Genomic DNA, 20349 nt, shown 5'->3' with positions numbered 1-20349 from the left:
AATTAAATCTATTAATACATCTAAAGGAATTTCAACAATCATTTTTAATAATAAATTCAAATGGCATTCGTAGTCTCTGAAGAATTGTTAAAAATGAAAAAGAATTGCGAAATAAAGTCTAACATTTGTTTTTGAGTATAATTATTGAACAATTATATACATCTCAAAAGATAAATAAACAATATGACATCAACATGAAATATATTTCAGATTAAAAAATAATGTAAGGTATTCCTAAAATAATAAATTGTACTCTTACCTGTAAGATAACCAGAATGACTTCTGGAGTGGTCATTTTATACCTAAGTCCGTGTGGGTGTAAATTACTCTCAGAGCGCAGATCTTACAGGTAAGTCATAACCTTCTTTCGTCCTAACCAAAAATGGTTGGACGATAGATGAAATTTGCTTAGTCAGGATAAGATTTTGTTCTAGAACTTTTCTTGTGGGCAGAGATTATGAACCTGTACTAGATACTATTATTCATTGAATACGTTGTGTGTTATGAATATATTTACGGCATTATTTATGAATAGATTGAGGAATAGAATACGATATGATATTCTGGTACATCAGGATGATAATTTTTCAGCAGTCTTACGAATTTGTTACTAAGCTAAGATCTTAGAGAGCTGTTAAATACTTATGCTATACTATTGGTTCACAGTTGCTTTTCCCAGAATAACATAAGTCGTTCACTAAATAATATTTAAGCTTTAATTTAAAAAAAACAACCTTTTATTTATTTCTTTTAAATTAAATTTTAATTCTATTTTAAGTAAATTTAATTTAATTTAATTTAATTTATCTAAAAAAAAGATTTAATCTAATTTTAATCTTAATTTTAATTTAATGCTAATTCAATTAATTAATTATAATGAAAGTTTTGAAAAGTAGTTATATTATTTTGAAACTTTACTTGGTATTATTAGTATGACTCCGGTAGCATCATTCACGGTAAGTGTGGTTTCTATACAGTTGGTTGAACAGTAGATATTATTATACTATTTTTTAATTGAGACCTCAATTTACATCCTACTCCCAGACTTGATTCTTCTTATTATCTTCCTTATTTTATTTATTTAATTATTATTATTATTATTATTATTATTATTATTTTCTAATTTAACTTAAGTTATCTCCACCAGGTATCATGACACCCACCTGTCCAAAAGAAGTTAAAAATGACAAGCCTGGTGAGCCGCAGGTCATTCAGAAGACTGAAATATTCATTACATTGAACAACATATACATGGGCGTAGCTTCCCTATAGGCCATGAAGGCTTCTGTCCGATAAATCGAAAGAACACTAGTCTACAGTGCCAAACATGTAAATTTAAGGTTTTACTGTAAAATGTAAGGTAATCGGTTTACTTTTAAATAGTCTAGCTATAAGTAAAAATCCTCCGAACACACCGTGATACAGAAATCAGCTACCCCGAACTACATATAAACATGTACATACTTCTGTATTTTCGTCTAACCACTGTAGATGGAGTATAATTAGTAACCGGTTATACTAGATTTACCAAGATGAAAGATTGAGCACAGTTCGTTGGTGAGCTCATCGCACCCTGTTATTCACAGATTCGGGTGATCAAGCGCGACCTTTCGATTAATCGAGCGCGACCATTCGAAACAGCGGGAAATTTCACGTTCCGGGAAAAGTCAGCAAGGATGATGGCGGAGTCGACGAGGGAAAAATCTGTTCTGGAAATGCTGTTTTCTGCAGGATACAAAAGCTTCAAATGGTAATTTGTACTGAATATATTTTTTTAATTTTGTGGCGATTTGGATGAATAACATGCATGACAGTTTCAGTTTTTATTGGCAATATCTGTTGACTTGTGTATTCCAGCTTCTATTGAGTAGCCTGTGTGTTTCATCTATCGGTGTACTAAGACTTCCTTTGCTTATTGTAAAATCGAAGTTGATATAAATGTATAATTTTTAATACATATATGTTGAGGATTTAATTACCTTTAAAATTATGTGGCCATAAAAGTATTTCTATAGTATATGACACCTGACCTATTTGTTGACATAGGGGTCGGCCATTTTGTTTTGTGACGTATGTACAATCAACCGGTGTATATGACATTTTCAGTAGATAAAAATACCAAACATGGAGGTAACGTGACCGCGAATATGCACATTGTTAAGAAGCACCTGTCAGTGACGTCATCAGCATATATAAATAGATGAAATCGGGAAAATCCGATCTGGGTTTTGCGAGATTCTAGCACTAGCAATGGCTTACATTTAGAAAGTTGAATTAGAATCTAGAAAAAATGTAATTACGTATTATTTTTTTGATTTTGGGGGAATACTTACGCGTAGAAACGACACGATCTTTAAATGTTTGTAGCTGACAGTTTTCTCGAATGAATATAAACAATATGAAGTGCAGGTACCCGTTCACGTGATCGATATTCGGCATGTTTCGGATTACATCGATAGACGGTATACACCGATAGATGAAACATTGAGTATATCCCGGAACAACCTGTTTTCGACTGCCTAAGGATTATGTGCATTTCAATTTTAATAAGTGATAATAAAAGATAAATGTTTGTGTGTACCATTTAAACCAATCATTCGTTTTTGAAAAAAAAGATCTAATAAAATCTGTTTCAATCGTCAGTTGTTTACATTTTGTATCTAAAATGGTAGTCCAAATAATTGTACGTTGGCGGATTTTTTTTAGATTTTTGATATGGCAAATCCTTCACGTACAAATTGTTTAGTATCAAAAGTGGGTAGTTGTTCCGATCAGGATTCCGGGTTAAAGCATATAGAGTCTATAAAATATAATAAAAACAAGAAATATTACCAGATAATGTTATTTTATATTAGTTCCGTACACAAAAAATAAATATCCAACTTATAATTAGGAGTTTGATGGCTTTTTTTCATTTCATTCTGTCAAAACATAACGATATATACATGAAGGGCACCTGCAAGGCTTCAGGGCACAGTTTTAAATCGCTCGGAACATTTCGGCCATGGCCGAGTTGTTACGATTGTATAACGAGGTCTATCTCGAAGCTTTGTCGGAGGAGGCCGAGTTATTACGATTGTATCGAGTTGTTCCCCTTCGCATAATTGTTTTCTGTGTCAGTCAACTTTCGTTTTATTGGAAAGGTAAACAACTTGTTTTAATGCATTAAATGCTTGTTTAGTGCAAAATAACAATTCACTTACATGGTAAAATATGAATATAACTCTTTATGATCAATTTCAACCATAAAATACCTCACTTAAAACAATTTTAATATTTTTAAAACACCCCCGTTTTTTGCACATTCCCGTTTAGAAGTTAGGGATTGGAAAAATCCCGTATAACACGTCTATTATTTTAGACTACTAAAATGGCGGCAGGCCCATGTTGTATACAACCTAAATGCAACCTGTTTTAGACCATGACTGTTTTAACTATACTAACAACAAAAGTTTGTGCACAATATTTTTCATTTTAATTTGTATAACTTGTTTGAACTGCTATAAAGTATTTTATTTTTTAAAAAGTAATTAAATGTTCACTGATACAGTCATTATTTCTAATAAATGTGCACTCAGTCTCAATCTTGAAAAAGCAATTCGATGATACTCTCTCTATGGTTTCAATTAATATTTCAAATATGAACTCCTTTTTAAACTAAACGTAGTATTCTATACTTTGTAATCACATATTCTTTGTTTAAACATGGGTAAAGGGTTTGTTTCATTGTTACAACTTACCAAATATTACTAACACTTAATCCATCAGATTGACCTTTAATGGCTTTTGTCCAGTTCTGTTTAATATTTACAAAGGAGTTATCTCTTAATAGAATTATAATAAAAGGCCTTAAATTTTTTTAAGAAAGGTTTAATTTAGGTCTTGTTGTAATACTTATGTTAATGCAATTTTCTTTCCTAAAGTTGCTTAACTGACACTAGAAATCCCAAGTTATTGAACACTCAGTCACAAAAGACATGGATTGAGCCAAGAGAATGCTTACTGAAAGTATATTTTTCTTTCAGGTTTTTGAATTGTTCAGGGTCATGCACCCTGCAGATCGAGTGACACTAAATTTCTACTCACCCTGAACAAAAAATACTCGCCCAACATGTTCAATAATCAAGATCAGGTAACACTGATTACACATAAGCCAGTTTTGCAGCCAAATTTACTATTAAAGCACAAAAAGTCTGAATGAATTATTAATAAACCCACTCACACTTCAGAATTTGTACTTATAAACAGTTCAATTCTGTGATTGTACTTATACTTTTCAACTGTTGTGTTTTATTTTTACAATAATAAATAGATGAATTCATAACATTCATTAAATAATCAAATGCAAAATTCTGAACAAACTTAAAAATTAATAATGACAATTGCCTACAAATACTTTTTAAGTTTTAGGCCTAAACTTTGTCATTACATGTATCTTTTCATAAATAGAGTATAAAGATTGGTGGATATACGTCGGTCTGTGACTCAATTCCGTTTTTGGCCCATATGGAAAACACTTACTTATTTAGAATAAAATAGTAGAGATTGATTATGACATTAGACAATCTCTAGTATTGAAGTAAGAACAAAATAGGGTGTAATTTATGTGCAAACGTTACTGTTTACTTGTACCAGTAGGCGAGTAGTTCTCAGACACTTTTAGAGGTTTTATCGATAAAGTATCCTTATTTTAAAAGATATATGATATTCCAATGTTTATAACAAACTTCAGCTCTTCTTATGTTGAAATAATGCAAAATCAAGTGAAATGGAACAATTTAAGTCCATTCTCATAGGCTCCGAATGGGGTGCTCAGAAGGGGTCAAATTTTAGTTCGACAGAAGTAGTTCTCGGACACTCCCTTAAATGATCAATAAAACCGGGAAACATGCGCTGAAGTGATATTTTTTATTTAAAATATTTTAAAGTGGAATTTTCAAACCAGTAGGTAATATATATATCTTATTATTTTTTATTATAAACTAATCTAATTGTACATATTTACATAGACCATGAAGCTCATAAAAATGAAATAAATGGTATCTATTTTTAGCACATGTGTAATTTAAACGCTTGACTTAACATGAATATTTTCGTAAATGCAGAATGTCGTCTGCGGCAAAAAAGGAAGTATACTGAACTTATAGTTTAACCTAACTGTTGCCCGTATTTTAAGTTGTGCTTTTAGCACATGCGCACTAAAACTGTGATTCCCAGCGGAAGTAAAATGTGATTTTGTAAACAACTGGAAACTTTTGGAATTTAACGTCTTATAATACTTACCTAATGAAAAGATTTGGTACCTGCTGAAGCTTTTCAAACCTGATCGATTTAAATCAGGTGCTTGATATGTAACTTCCAAAATGAGGCGAAAATCGCGAGTGTCCGAGAACTACTCGCCTACTAGTAGAACCTTTCACCTTAAAATTTAGTTATCCAGGCCTTTAGGAAAATGGGTTAGTTAGAAGTAACATACACTTTAAAATGTCAAGGCTTGGCTGTCAAAGGTCAGAAAGCCTATTTGTGTCTTGTTTTGTAATTCATTGACAGCTTATAAGGCACTATGGTAAAAAGTTACTCCGGCCCAAGGTCCGAGGGTATACTGGGGATAGCCGGAGAAATGGGCCTTGTTTTTACCTTCCAGGGGAATGGGCCTTACCTAGGGGCCCTGGGGTGTGGAGGTATTTGGCGCGGATTTTACCAGCAGTTTGTCCTCGAAGGGCGGGGATTTTACCCGGCCTTGGCTGGATGGACTGAAAGTCAAAGTTACTGCTATTCCCCAGACCTGGGGGGGCAGTGGTTACAATTGACTGGTGCATTACTGAACTGATTTAATTTAATAAGTAGGATATGTTATTGAGTTTAAAAGTTGTGCAACAGCCAGTTTGCTCCATTTGTACTCTAAATTTTCAATGATTTCTTAGTTGTCAGTCACGGTTGAAAAAAACAAAAATGTATAAACAGTGTTTCTTGTTTGCTAAAATGGGGCTGAAATTTAGCCCCATTCAAAATCCCTAACTCAAAACAAGTCATCTAGTACAATTATGTCTTAATGCATCCTAAATGTCTTAAAATTGTTGATGTTCTGTATCTTAAAGCTGCACTCTCACAGAATTACCTACCATTCGGAGAATGTATTTTATTATTAATATTTTGGAATGAGCCAATTTTTGCGTAAATTTCTGGACACCAGTGATATATAAAAGCTTACCCGGTACTTAGATTTTGGTCATTGTTTGTTCATATTTACAGTCGAATATTTATGTTATAAGCTAAGCTAAAAGCAAACATTAATTCCATGTTTAAACTAACACTTTAGGCCACTACTTTTATACAAATTGGTTTACAAAACCGGCGGGTCTAATTTTCCGAAAAGTACAAAAATAAATAAAAAATGAATTTCACTTTTTTTTAAAAATAATTTTCCCGACCGTATTGATTTTGGTGCGAAACGAAAGAAAAACGAACAGATAAGAGTACGAATGCAGTAGACCTCGACTGGTTTGTTGTTCCGTAGCCATATTCGCAAAGTTATAGTAATAGCATGTGAGCCAGTCAAATGTTATGGAGCGCCGGTGGCAATGGCGGAATTGACGATAGCAGTCATTCTTTGTATAAAATAATTAATTAAAATATGCAGGAGTTGTTAAAATAACAAAAGCAATAAACATTGGTAAATTGTACAGCCGACACAAACAATAACTGTCACGTGATTGTTGGTTTTTCCCCCGCCAATTTAGGTAATGAAAATATTGTTGTTTATAGATAAAAAATAAAAGTGTGAGCGGCTGCCATCCAATTAGTAGACACAAATATCTGTAAATTATGTGTGAGAAATGGTTAAATATCAAATAACAGTGCACTAAGTGTGAGTGGTGAAATCGAAAGTAAAATATCTAAGTTAACACCGGTGACCTTGTTTCACAAGTTTGGTTGGTGGTGTTTATGGATTTTAAATCACAAAATGGTTTGGAAATACTTGTCATTGAGTCAATGTAAATCTTGTGTTTATTCATGTTTGGGTTTATAGTAGAGTTAAAACAATGAAAGAGTTGAACACATGTGACAATGACATTTACTAATGCCAGGAGTTGTGTGCAAAACATTTAGATAAAACAACACGGAAAACTATTTTGAATAAGTCCATTTCAATTTGTAATGAACTTGATATTTCACTATAAATGAGATTTGTTGTTGTAACCAAGGAATTCTCTTTAAAATGAAAAATAAACAAGCATGAAGTATAGATGCCCTGTGAACGCATGTATACACAAAATGGCGGAGTTGGGAGAAGATGAAAATATCTGATACATAGTCATGGATTTCTCTGTTACTATCATTGGTACATAAAGTTAAGTCACATGCTAGATTTATTAATTTGCTATGTTATTTTTATGTACCGATGTGGTAATTTGCTGCAAGATTTGAATTTGAAATGGATTTGGTGAACATCCCATGGTAAATATCCCGGTCCGAAAATATTCGGACTTAGCATGGATCTGGTTACACACAACTAGGACCCCGCATGGTAAAGGTTATTAAAACTCAAATCTAGGTCTAGTTTGGTTTTTAGTTTTTCAGGAATTGTTTTCACAATATTAAAGCTCAAATGTCTTCATAAAATGTTACTTCCTTATTTACAAAATTGGTAATTATTTCACTTTTAATATTGACATTTTCCAATATCGAAATAACTGAAACAATGTTTAGAAAATGTAATGGATTGTTTTATAACAGTGCAATTTTTTTGTATTTAAATGCGTAAAGTTCGCCTTCCCTTTTTTCAATTTAATATGTGTCAGTTTTTAAGTGTTCTGCATTCACTTTTGCTTTAGCATATTTTTAAAGCTAAACAAATGTCTTGCTGAGTGATATTCAATGTATCTTTGATAAAAAGTGTAGTTTATACATGTAAACATGTTTTATAGTCAATTTCATAGATGTTTTATAATGTAAGATTTAAACTGTGTGTTTAATTAGAACTTTGAAACTTTGAGTGTATTAAAACATGTATTAATAACAGTTTTAAAAATTTAAATGTCAAGTAAATGATATAAACTTTCAACGTTTTTATGTTGTTCTCTGATTTTCACCATTTTATAAGAGTATGTTTTGTGACTTTTTTCCTTTTTTATGCCACCGAAGGTGGCCATATTAAAATCGCACCGTCCGTCTGTCCGGCCGGCTGGCTCAATAACTCGTGTCCGGGCTGTAATTCCCTTGTATGGACAGATTTTAAAATAACTTACCACATGTGTTCCACATACCAAGATGACGTGTCACGTGCAAGACTTGTGTCCCTCCCTCTAAGGTCAAGCTCACACTTGGGTGTTTATTCACAATGAAATGCTGGGTATATGGACATAGAGCACTAGCGGATTTAGAGGGGGGCGCATCCGGCGCGCGCCCCCTCTAAAATCGTCAAAGATTACTTTTTATGTCAATTTAGGAGATAAAAAATAATAAAATACGCCCATAATGCATCATTTCCAACTACAGATTGTTAATTTTTCTTGATTGCTTAACCCCCAATCCATATGCAAACAGTTTATGCCATACACTTTCGGTTCAGAGGGAGGGGTGCATGTCTGGTTGCGCCCCTAAGCTACGCCCCCTCTAACGTTGATTCCTGGATCCGCCCCTGTAGAGTATAGGTTGTCGTGTCCGGGCTGTAACTTTCTCTTGTATGGACATATTCTAAAATAACTTGCCACATGTGTTTGACATACCAAGATGACGTGTTGCGTGCAAGACCCGTGTCCTTACCTCTAAGGTCACACTTTGTGTTATTCACAATGGAATGCTGCATATATAAGGACATAGAGTATAGGTTGTCGTGTCTGGGCTGTTACTTTCTCTTGTATGGACAGATTTTAAAATGATTGCCACATGTGTTCGACATACCAAGACGATGTGTCGCATGCAAGACCCGTGTCCTTACCTCTAAGGTCAAGGTCACACTTACTTTATGTTTATTCACAATGCTGCATATAAGCACATATAGTATAGGTTGTCTTGTCCGGGCTGTAACTTTCTCTTGTATGGACAGATTTTAAAATAACTTGCCACATGTGTTCAACATACCAAGACGACGAGTCGCGTGCAAGACCCATGTCCCCTATCTCTAAGGTGAAAGATACACTTAGTGTTTATTCAAAATGGAATGCTGAATATAAGGTCATAAGAGTGTAGGTTGTCAAATATGGGTGGTATTTTTTTATATTCAGAGGCAATTTAAAATGACTTGCCACATGTATTTGACATGTAAAGGCAAGATCAACTTTTCATGTACTGACCTTGTTCATAGGTCAATGTCACTGACATTCGGGGCATTCGTCACATACTGTGACAGCTCTTGTTTTTTCTTCTTCTTTTTCGACCACCCGGTGGACATTTTTCCAAAAATTCTTGTAAACCAAAAAATAAAAAAAGAAGTGGCCTTAAGGAAATCAAAATTTTCGGGTGTTTTTTTAACAATTGAGATTCCTTATATTGTGAGTTACTTTTTATTGATGCCAAAACTAGCTAATTCTAACTAGAAAAAAATAGAAAATGCATGTCAAAACTTTCAATCTGTGAAAGTGTAGCTTTTAAGTGCCTTTGCTGTTTCCCTGTTCGAAATACCCTATCATAAATTTACAATTTTTAGGCGTTTTGTCGCTAATATCACAATTCTAAGGCCTCTGGCCCCATTCACAAGGGGTTGGGAAAAACACTGACAAAAATTAACTTTACAAATTTTTGCCATTTTCTTTGATAAAATGATCATTCTAGGTTTAGACTTAAGCTTTAGCTTTCAGCATTGTGCTTAATAAGCTAAAATGATGACTACATTTGTGAAAATATTCCAAGATATAAATTAAGTACAATCCATTACATTGTAAATTAATTTTCTCTACTTGTTTTCAGTACCCCCAACGTGAAGTCACTGGTTAACTACCTTGGCATCCCTGCAGCAATCCCAGAAAACCTAGATTGTACAGAAGCATTAATGTATGACCATGTTAAACATCAGCGACCAAAAATATCTGCTGAGCTAGAAGAACATGGTGTTCTACCAGTGAATGGATATACAAGTGATAATGACTTGGAGTTAAAACTACATGTTACCTCTAATAAAGATGGAATGTTTGATACTGTTAATAGTAATAGGCATGAAGTCAGTTTCTCAAAATGCATGGTTATCTGTGCTGAAAATATTAAATCACATCCAATAGGACTTCATGCCCCAAAAGTATTTAGCGAAAAAAGTGCTATCATTAAAAATATAAAACAGTCTGATGAATACAATGACTTTGAAAATAACATTCATGAACTGTATATTGATGATGCCGGTGAAAGAACTGATCAAACAACTGAAGAGAAATGCCTGCTGAACGATAAACAGCATTTAAAGCAAACTGATCATAATCAAGCAGAAACACAAGACATTGTGAAAATGTCAGAAATGTGTGCGGATCGTAGTAGCCCCTCTTGTGAGTCTATATCAGACATAGATTTTACTGAAGACGAAAGCAATGAAATCTGGTTTGAAACTAGCATTGAAAAAAGCTATTTTGAAGAAAGAGAAATGATTTTTCCAATGTATGACAATTCAAATAAAAAGCCATTTAATAATTCAGTTAATAGTGAAAAGAAATCAGAGAAAGTGAAAAAAGAAAATGAAAAAGTTATTTCACATGAACATGTGTTTAGTGAATTAACTTTGGAAAGTGCTCGCACAACTACAGATGTAAGCATTACCATTGATGCTGAAAACACTGTTCTAAATACAGAAGAAACGAACTCCAGTAACTCGAAATTGAAAAAAAATCGAGCCTTGGAGGGGACTATAGAAACGGAGGAAGACAACAAATTTGGCAAGTTGCGGAAACAATGCCAACTTAATAAGAAACAAAAAAAGAAAGCCAATTTAGTGAAAATAGGTTCTGAAACAAATGAGGCAGAGTCCAAAACAAGTTTAGAGGAGAAAATGTCTTGTATACGTACTGGGATTAACGTAGATGTTAATGTTGTAAGCGTGTCAGCAGACAAAGTCAGTTTGTCAGAACAAAGTCATGATGTGATGCATAAAGGGAAAAAACACCAATTCAAGAAAAACGAAACTCAGGAACGCAAAAGTCAAAAACTTGCAGAACGTGAAGTGACATTGACTGATAAGAAAGAATGTCAAGCTAAATGTACTGACCTAAACTCAAAAGATAAAAATTGTAGTGAAGAAAAAAATAATACATTGAAAACTGCTGTTAAAAAGAGGCATCGTAGCATATCGAGTAAACTAAACAAGTCGAATGATCACTTAAAGGAAGCTGTAAATGTTCAGAAAGAAACTATGCAAAGAAAAAGTTACGAAGGAGTCAAAAGAGGAAATGAACCCTCATGCTTAAAAAAAGACAAACTGGGGCATAAGAGAAAATCAGGAGGTATGTCTTGTGAAAAACATGATCAAATCGAATTGCACAAAGCAGAATTGAGTATAAATGAAACATTTGACTCATTCAAACAACAGTTTGTAGATAAAGAAAGTCAGAATTTCTTTTGTGAATCTCTCAGCTGTGGAATCAGCAGTGCTAGTGCTAAAATATCTGTAGACAATGTTAAACCTTCAGAGAGGGAGACTTCATCTGACCTTGTGGAAATGAAAGCTAAAGAGTTAAAGCACAGAGAGCCCAAAGAAGATATACATGAAACAGAACAAGTTGTAAATACTGAAACTGTCAGCATTCCTGAAAAGATACAACCAGGAAATGATGACGACAATAAGCACAAATTTGTTAGCGCTTCTCAAAAGAAAAATAGTAAGTGTAAAGACTTCACTAAGAAACGTAAACCATCAGAAGCAAAGAAAAAAGGAACTACATTAAATGAGATTGCATCATCCGGAAATAAAAGATTTAAAATTCCATTACTAAAAGTAAAGTCTAACACAGAAATAGAGATGAAATCCCCTATTCCCGAGGAAGTGACGAGAGATAAAGTATATAACGGTCCGATTTGCAATGATTTTCTTTGTAGAAACAAGGTTGACCAAGTCATTCACACAAAAACAGAACCTTTGAACTTAAGAGCAAGCAATAAGCCGTTTGAATGCATTTTTTGTGGACTATTTGCATTCAGTAGTCATTTGAGTTTGCTTGAACATGAGCAGGTGTGCCAAAAGGCCGGGAAACAACATTGTGACAAAGATCTTGTTGAAAGAAAAAGAAGAATGTCATCTGACAATGCAATAGAGTGCCATACAAATGTCAATATCAAACAGACACCGTCAAATGCGAGAATTAGGAGATGTTCTCGGGAAAGTTTACACTCAGTCCAAATTGAACATGTACCAGTGGATTGTGGCAGTAAGGGCACCCTTGAAACTAGTTGTTACCCACACACTGCTAATAAGGAGACCAAATCAGACTTGGCTGAAAACAATTACCAGCAAATCATGAACACACTTCTTAAATGCAACATTTGTGGAAAAAAATATGATTTTTTAACTGAGTTAGTCTCACACAAATCAAAAGAGCACTCCTCTCCTAGTCAACCAACAAAAGTTCAGTTTTGCAAAAATTGTAAAATGCCGTATTATACGAGTGATGCGGGGTTTGCAAAACACATGCTTGACTGTGAAAGGCATGCTAAAGATATGAGTGAAAAAGGGGAGCAATCGCAAGAAAAAGAAAGGCAAGAAATCAACAGGGACTTTTCTAATGATACTGTTGAAGCGACAGAGAAAATAAGAGGAGGCAATAATACTCTCGATGAGTCAACAGACAAGATAAGTGACAAAATAAATATAGGTGGAAGATTCAGGCAAACACAAAATGGCACGTATGTTAAACCTTTGTTTAAAACAAAGGCTTGTGTTCGGAAAAGCCCAGTGGAAAAAATGGATACTATAAATGAGTCAAGAAATACTACTGGTGATGCCATAGAAAAGAAAGAAAGTAAATTGAAAAGTTCTACGAAAATCAATGAAAGACTTGTATGCAACCTTTGTAAAAGATTTTTCTGTCTATCTAAAGAACAGTTACAAGCGCATGTAACATATAAGCATAGGCACTTGACAAAAAACAGTGATCAAAATGCTATTAAATGTAGCACACACCTTGATGCAAAGATACATAGCATATATCACGATGCAAATACACACCATGATAGAAAGACACAGAACATTCACCTTGATGAAAAATCACAGAGCGGAGACCACAGTGCAACGACGCAGAGCGCGCACCTCGGTGCAACGACGCAGAGCGCGCACAACGGTGCAACGACTCGGGCCACACACCATGATGCAATTACACAGAGCCACGATGAAACGCGTGAAATGTTGAGATTGTCACCTCAAATACGCGTGGAACATAGAAAAAGAGAAGTGTTTTGTATTAATGAGGATCTCGGTAATTCAGTTGGAGGACAAATAAATAACACTAATGTGAAAAAATGTCATATTTGTGGAAACAAATATTACTTTACTGATTCCTGTTTGGCCACTCATATTAGGGATGTGCATGGGAAGCAACAAACTAGTTTAGGAAGTGAAACAACAGACAGTTCTGCACAAAAAGCATATGAGAAGGGGTGTTCTGAAAATACAACTGTTCAACCAAGCACATATGTTTCTCCAAGACCACTTAGTGGTGACATGGACGCTAATGTTGGCGATGCTGATAGAGATGATGTCATCTCTGTGTCTCCTGGAAGGAGTTCTGAGCACGTGAGGAGTTTAAGTAGACGTAATGAGTCATGTGATAGAAGTGAAACAATGTCAGATGGATTAAACAGTCCCGACGTAAAGGTTTTCAGATGTTTTGTGTGTGGCTGGGTATTTCCATCTTCCTTTGCATTGCGGCGACATTTCTCATTTAAACACAAAGGCAACTATTCCCCAATAAAAAGAAAATACCCGAGGGGAAATACATTTTCTAGGGAAAGTATGTCCTCAAGATCTTCAGTGAAAATAACAGATCTTAGAGAAAGTATATCATCGGGATCTCCAGTGAAAATTATAGATCATAGAGGTATTAAAGGAAGACAACGAGAGCATGACCAGCCTTACAGAGAATGCATTGAGATGCCGCAGTCCCTTGATAAGCAAGATGTGAGTAAAGAGGCTGAAGGTGGCAGTGTTAACCAATCGAGGACACCCAGAGATCGCTTCATTGATGAAAGAGACGGAACTCTGCAACCTGATAGAAATAGCTCTGCAAGAATGCAGTCACCTGATAATGGAACAAACTCTGAAAGGATTCAATCATCAGATAGTAGACTTTATTCCAGATTTGGTAGAAATGAGGATCGAAATAGGAAAAGGAGATTTTCTCAGGAGGACACTAGATCATCCAGTAGACATTCAGCAGGTAGAGATGGCGGTGATAGATCTGGGTCGGAACATTCGTCGTTTGATGAGCACAGTGGTTCCCCGTTTAAGAAAAATAGGACTGGTAGAAGGCCCACTATAAGGCAATCAGTGCATGTGAACAAAAAAAGGCCTATTGAGCACAAGTGTTTCAGTTGCAAACAAGTTTTTCCATCAAAAGGAACCCTGTGGGCTCATTTAAAAAGAGAAGGACATATAGTTAAGAAATGGGTGTGGAAGAAATGTTAATATACGTCCAATTGTTTTTTTTAACTCCCATGAAGGAAGTTCTGTAATATTTTAATTATTAATAATTAATATTTTTCTTTACATATCACAATAATTCGACTAAATGAAGTTTACATTTTTAATTTTACTCCCCGAGAGCATGCTATTTATTTTGCCCCCCCCCCCACACACACACCCCTTTTAAGAAGTGGGGTTATTGCTTTGCACATGTCGGTCCGTCGGTCGACCAAATCTTGTCCGATTGTTAACTAGAGTACGCTTGGGCATAAGGTCCTCAAACTTCTTAGGAAGGTTGGTCATGACCTTAAATTACTCCACAGACAATAAATTCGAAATGACTAATTGGAGCCCTTTAGCACTGTGTATACCACGTGATAAATTACGTCATATACGTTACGTCGGAAGGCTACAATTTGCTTAAAATGCTGACTTGAAACCAAGATAACTTCTTTTCCTTCACCATTTTAAATGAAACAATGGGCTGTCTGTGCCGCTTATAGAGCCCTGCGTTCGTTTCGTTACCGGAGTTTGATTAGGTTTCCTCAAACTCTTCGACAAACCTGTTTCCAAACTAATGTTTTGACAGTGCTCCATCAGGCGGCTGTTTTGTGAAAAGGTTTGTCGAAGTGTTTTCAGGATCTAAACTAGATCAAACTATGGTAATAAAACGAAGGCGGCGCTCTGTAAGCGGCGTAGACTGCGCTTTCTTCATTGAAAATGGTGAAGAAATAGTAAAATTATCTTTGTTCGACGTAGTATTATACTAGGGATGATAAAATTCCGGATTAATCCGGAATTCCGGATTTAAGGCCTCACGGATCGATTTTGAGATTAATGTAAATCCGTTGAGTTTTTTCTAGGGGGGAGGGGTACAGGGAGCGAATCGAGCTCAGTTCGAACAATATGTGTACGAAAAGTGAGTTTTCCGGAAGTGTAAAGCCGGAAATTAACGAACCTATTTACGTCTTGGCAATCGAGCTATATGATTGGTTAAGGTAGCATCCGGTGATTACGGAAATAACCGATGGGACTAGAAGACAGTATCCGGATGGTCGTATCCGGATATGACAGACGACGAAGACAAATAAACGGGTATTGGAAAATTGGAAAAAAATCGACCACCACCAACTTCTATAAACATCGATTCGTCGATTAAAAGGGTATATTTGCCATTTATTTTTAAGAGAAATTTCCGAAACGTTTCTTTTTAAATTAATAGAAAGTGATCAAACTAATAATGAATTTTGCGCATTTAGCATTATTTCGGACATCCCGATTCGGATTGTGTCATAATAATCGTTTTTATTTTACAAATTTTATTTGGCCGATTGAAGTTTACGCTGTAAACCATTTCAATATTCTCATAATGTTTGAAGCATTGCTCTCAATAAGAAGTGGCTGTTGACCATAATGGGAGGTTCAAATGAAAATTGGTTTGGTTCAAATTTAAAAAAAAAAGGAATAAATATTTTGTAGTAGTAATACATACTACTTAGAGGCAGTCATTTCATTTTCTATTTGAGACAGTTCAACAAAACCTCTTGAGGACCCAGTTTGAGTGAGATTTAAATTCTATAGTTGTAATTACCAGGTATGTTGATGGTTACAAAAGTCAGGGATGAACAGACACCTCAGCCAGTGCATCCAGTTGTTCCTGTCAATGACTGACAATTCAATCCAGAGGCCATGCTACTTGGATTTATGACTGAACATGATCCCTGGCACCACAGTAGTGTGTCTTACTTAAGACACTTGCCAAAGATACAAAAGCTCTCAGCGAATTAAAACTTCAAAGGTGTACAGCATCATACAAGATGACTTACGGAGTGGCTAGCCATTTCAATGATGAACATGTGGAGGAGTTAATGGATCTCGGTTTTGTTTCAACTAAGACAAGTTAACAAACACAATGAGAAAACTGTTGCAGCTATTTTTCTGCTATATAGAAAGAAATAGTGTTGAGACATTTGGCCTCCTTAAAAATCACAAGGGCTGATTCTGAATCAATTTTCATAGAATTTGAAAGCCAGTTTGAGAGACTTGAACTGCCGTGGGACAATCTAGTTTGTGTGCTTCTGGACTCATGTAACACCATGAGGGGAAAGAATCTGGCTTAGGGACTAGAATACGTCAAGGTTCACCAAGTCCACAACGGCTACGCTGCCAAAGCATTTAAGTCCTGTTTGGATATTACTTGGAATAATATATATAATAATTAATAACATTATATTCTCATCAAATGTGCAGAAAATGGAATAAATACTCTTTATATGATACATCAAAATTGAATAATTAACACTTTTACAATAAACATTTGCAAGCATGATTATCGATATGTTGTTCATTATTATAAATCAAACATCCCACAGTGTAGACTGTTCATACACAGGCATTTGATCATAGCCAGTTGAGTTTTATGGAAAGTGGACAACTGAACCAAAATGTCAGGTACATGTCTAATGCCTGTGACTTCAGGTAAAAAAAGTAAATTTAACTTTGTTTAAAGACAAAGGTGTTAAACTTCACTGCTAAGATTCCTGATAATTGTTCTGATTTTGGATGTCTCGTGTTGAACATAAACCGAAAGGTGTACTCCTTGAACACTATTATAAGGCAAAAAAGGGTATTAGAATCCCTGAAATACGGAAAGCTTCGGGGGGCTTCGCCCCCCTTGTTCCCCCACCAGGGCTTTGCCCTGGACCCATCGGGGTCCTTAAGCGGCCCCCTGAGCCCCACGCAGACATTTTCAGGATTGGCAACTTGGCTCTGTTATCATCCCTGACTGTATTTATGACGCGTTTTATCACGTGGTATACATACTCTGTTTAGGAGGGCATATATATATATATATATATATATATATATATATATATATATAAATTACCAATTTTCTTGAGCTGTTAATAATGACCGACTGTCCGACAAAGCCCAAGTGGGGGCATTTTTTACGTGACGTTTAGCTGTTGCTATGTACTGTATGATATAAAATTGTATGCATTATTGCCTGTAACATTCGTGTCTATGTACTGTAACTTTTTATATTTTAAACTTGTAATTATTTAAGATAAATTTGGTAAGATTTTGTTACAAGTATTTTTATTTTTTGAATTCGTTTTACATGACAAGGATTTGTTAGCGTTTTGTTACACATCTTATTTTAATTGTTGTTGAATGGTTTTTAATCGCCTGCATGTAAAAGTGATAATGTTAGGTGTCGTCGCATATTCTTACACATGTACGGTCAATTTGTGCATTTCTTATACAAACATGTTGCTGGGAATCGCCTAAATCACGGTTTCCACTCTCTTACTTGAGCATTGCATGTGACTAACTCAATACTTATTACTTACTAACAATAACAAATGAACCGTATATAGAGGATAATGCATTGTTTCAGTGAAGGATCGTAGCATATTTCCGAGTGAGCAACAAAAGCCACGAGTGAAATATTTAGTTTTGGTGTTCACAAGGTGAAATATATTGAGATTTACCACTGAAAACAACATTTTGTCTGTATATTGTATCCCTTGATATAAAAAGTATATAAATTACATATAATTGCCATTTTTCAGAATAGCGCGTCAAATTGTATGCGAACTTTATCATTAAGGAAATGATGTGGTTGAAATTGTTTATCGGCCCTGTGCACGCCGCATAACTTTTTTATTTCACTGCTCTATAAGTAACCGGAAAGCAAATAATAAATTACTTGTCACCTCAAGAATCCAACTTTTGGTTTTCGATATAAAACGGCATCATACTTATGTACGTACTATTATTTCCCTGAGCGTTCTAATCATACAGAACTTCAGTGGAAATGTTATGATAGAAAACCCGTACGAACTTCAAGAAGTCAAGAGTCCGATATTCCATTTAGTACTGTGTGAACTTTAGAAGCCAAGTGTCCGATATTCCACTATCACTATTTAAACTTCAAGCAGTCCAGTGTCCGATATTTTACTAGCACGATGTGTAAATGCATGCATTGTACGGTTGAGTTATATTAATGGTTATACATATTTTGTATTCCCTGTATCGTGGAAATAAAATTGTTCCTCATTACATATAAAAATTGTTCCTCATTACATATATAAAACGGAATTACATGTATGTTTTGAATTGATTAAATTATGTTTTGAATTGATTAGTTTGTTTCATTAAAACATTATAATATTCACGTAATTGTTTCGATGTAACGGATGTTCTTGATGTAGCGCTTAATTCTGCATACAGCATTATACTTCTTTCCAAACTTCAATGAACACTCATTAGCAAGAGACAATGCCAAAGAACTAGCATGTCGTTGTATCACCTTGTGCTCTTTGTTTGTTACTATAACTACAATATCATTAAAAATTCATCGTGACGTTCTCTTCATTATGTTATGCACGATCTGAGTGAAGCGTGTATTGGTGATCTGCTTTTAATGAGATTGCTATTACTATAACAATGTTCGTGTCCACACTATTCTGCAATTGATCCAGACTCCGTTAGAAGCTTGCGGTGAAAATCTTAATTGATTTCTGACCATGTCATTGGTATATTTAAAACAAAATACAAACATTCATGCCCGGGCAATTTCGTACCCAATAAGAGGAAACGTGCACACTATCATCATGTTCAGTCATTGTTTAATCTTTGATACTGGCTCTGATTAAACATATACTTTATTATGGTTATATAATTCAGATTTAGACTGCTTTTTGTCCACTGCTAAGAGATGCTCATTTTGTCAGCATTATGTTGACAATTACTTTGTACAAACATTTTCATACTAGGCTCACTTTATCGTGTTGCTGAAGTATTCTGCGCCAATAGATTCCATTCCAACTTTATATTATTTAGGGGTCAGGAGCACACCTCGATCCGGTCTTCGGCGACCCATTATCTAGAGCGCCTTTAAATTATAGTCGACCAATACAAATCTATCAATCCGAAAGAACTACTATTTTTGCACTTTTTATACGCCCATCTTACGTTGGCCGTATTATGGGAACACCCATGGCGGGCGGCTCCACAATGTTGTCCGCTCTCTAACTTGAACATTTCTCATCCAATTTCCACCAAACTTCATGAAAGTGTTTGTTGGTGAAATATCTAGGTCAAGTTCGATAACCAGCCAAATCGCTTTAGGCACTCCAGAGTTATGGCCCCCTGAATTTGTCAAAATTGGCCATTTTAGCTTTGTCCGCTCTCTAACTTGATCATTTCTCATCCAATTTCCACCAAACGTCATGAAAGTGTTTGTTGGTGAAATATCTCGGTCAAGTTCAATAACCAGCCAAATCGCTTTAGGCACTCCAGAGTTATGGCCCCCTGAATTTGTCAAAATTGTCCATTTTAGCTTTGTCCGCTCTCTAACTTGAACATTTCTCATCCAATTTCCACCAAACTTCATGAAAGTGTTTGTTGGTGAAATATCTAGGTCAAGTTCGATAACCAGCCTAATCGCTTTAGGCACTCCAGAGTTATGGCCCCCTGAATTTATCAAAATTGGCCATTTTAGCTTTGTCTACTCTCAAACTTGAACAGTTTTTATCCGAATTCCACCAAACTTGCTACTATAAATGTTTGTTGGTATATATTCTTGGCAAAGTTCTATAACCAGCCAGGCTCTTCAGGATTATGGCCCTTGAATTGGTCAAAATTTGCCATTTTTGCTTTGTCCACTGTCTAATTTGAACAGTTATCATCTGATCTTCACCAAACTTGCTGAAAATATTTGTTGGTAAAATAAATCGGTCAAGTATGAT

At 35.1% G+C, this 20349-nt stretch overlaps 1 protein-coding gene across 1 annotated transcript; it reads left to right on the top strand.

The window, feature by feature from the left end:
- Positions 1–1629: 1629 nt before the first annotated feature.
- On the top strand, positions 1630–18977 carry LOC128209713 (uncharacterized). The gene is made up of 2 exons (XM_052913882.1): positions 1630–1750; positions 9910–18977. The coding sequence occupies exons 1-2, from the start codon at positions 1677–1679 to the stop codon at positions 14594–14596; spliced, it is 4761 nt and encodes a 1586-aa protein (XP_052769842.1). The 5' UTR covers positions 1630–1676; the 3' UTR covers positions 14597–18977.
- Positions 18978–20349: the final 1372 nt, after the last annotated feature.

This window comes from Mya arenaria, chromosome 11 (genome assembly GCF_026914265.1).
Source record: "Mya arenaria isolate MELC-2E11 chromosome 11, ASM2691426v1".
Taxonomy (NCBI): Eukaryota; Metazoa; Mollusca; class Bivalvia; order Myida; family Myidae; genus Mya; species Mya arenaria.
The sequence above is the reverse complement of the archived record's forward strand: the minus strand, read 5'-3'. Positions and strand labels throughout refer to the sequence as shown.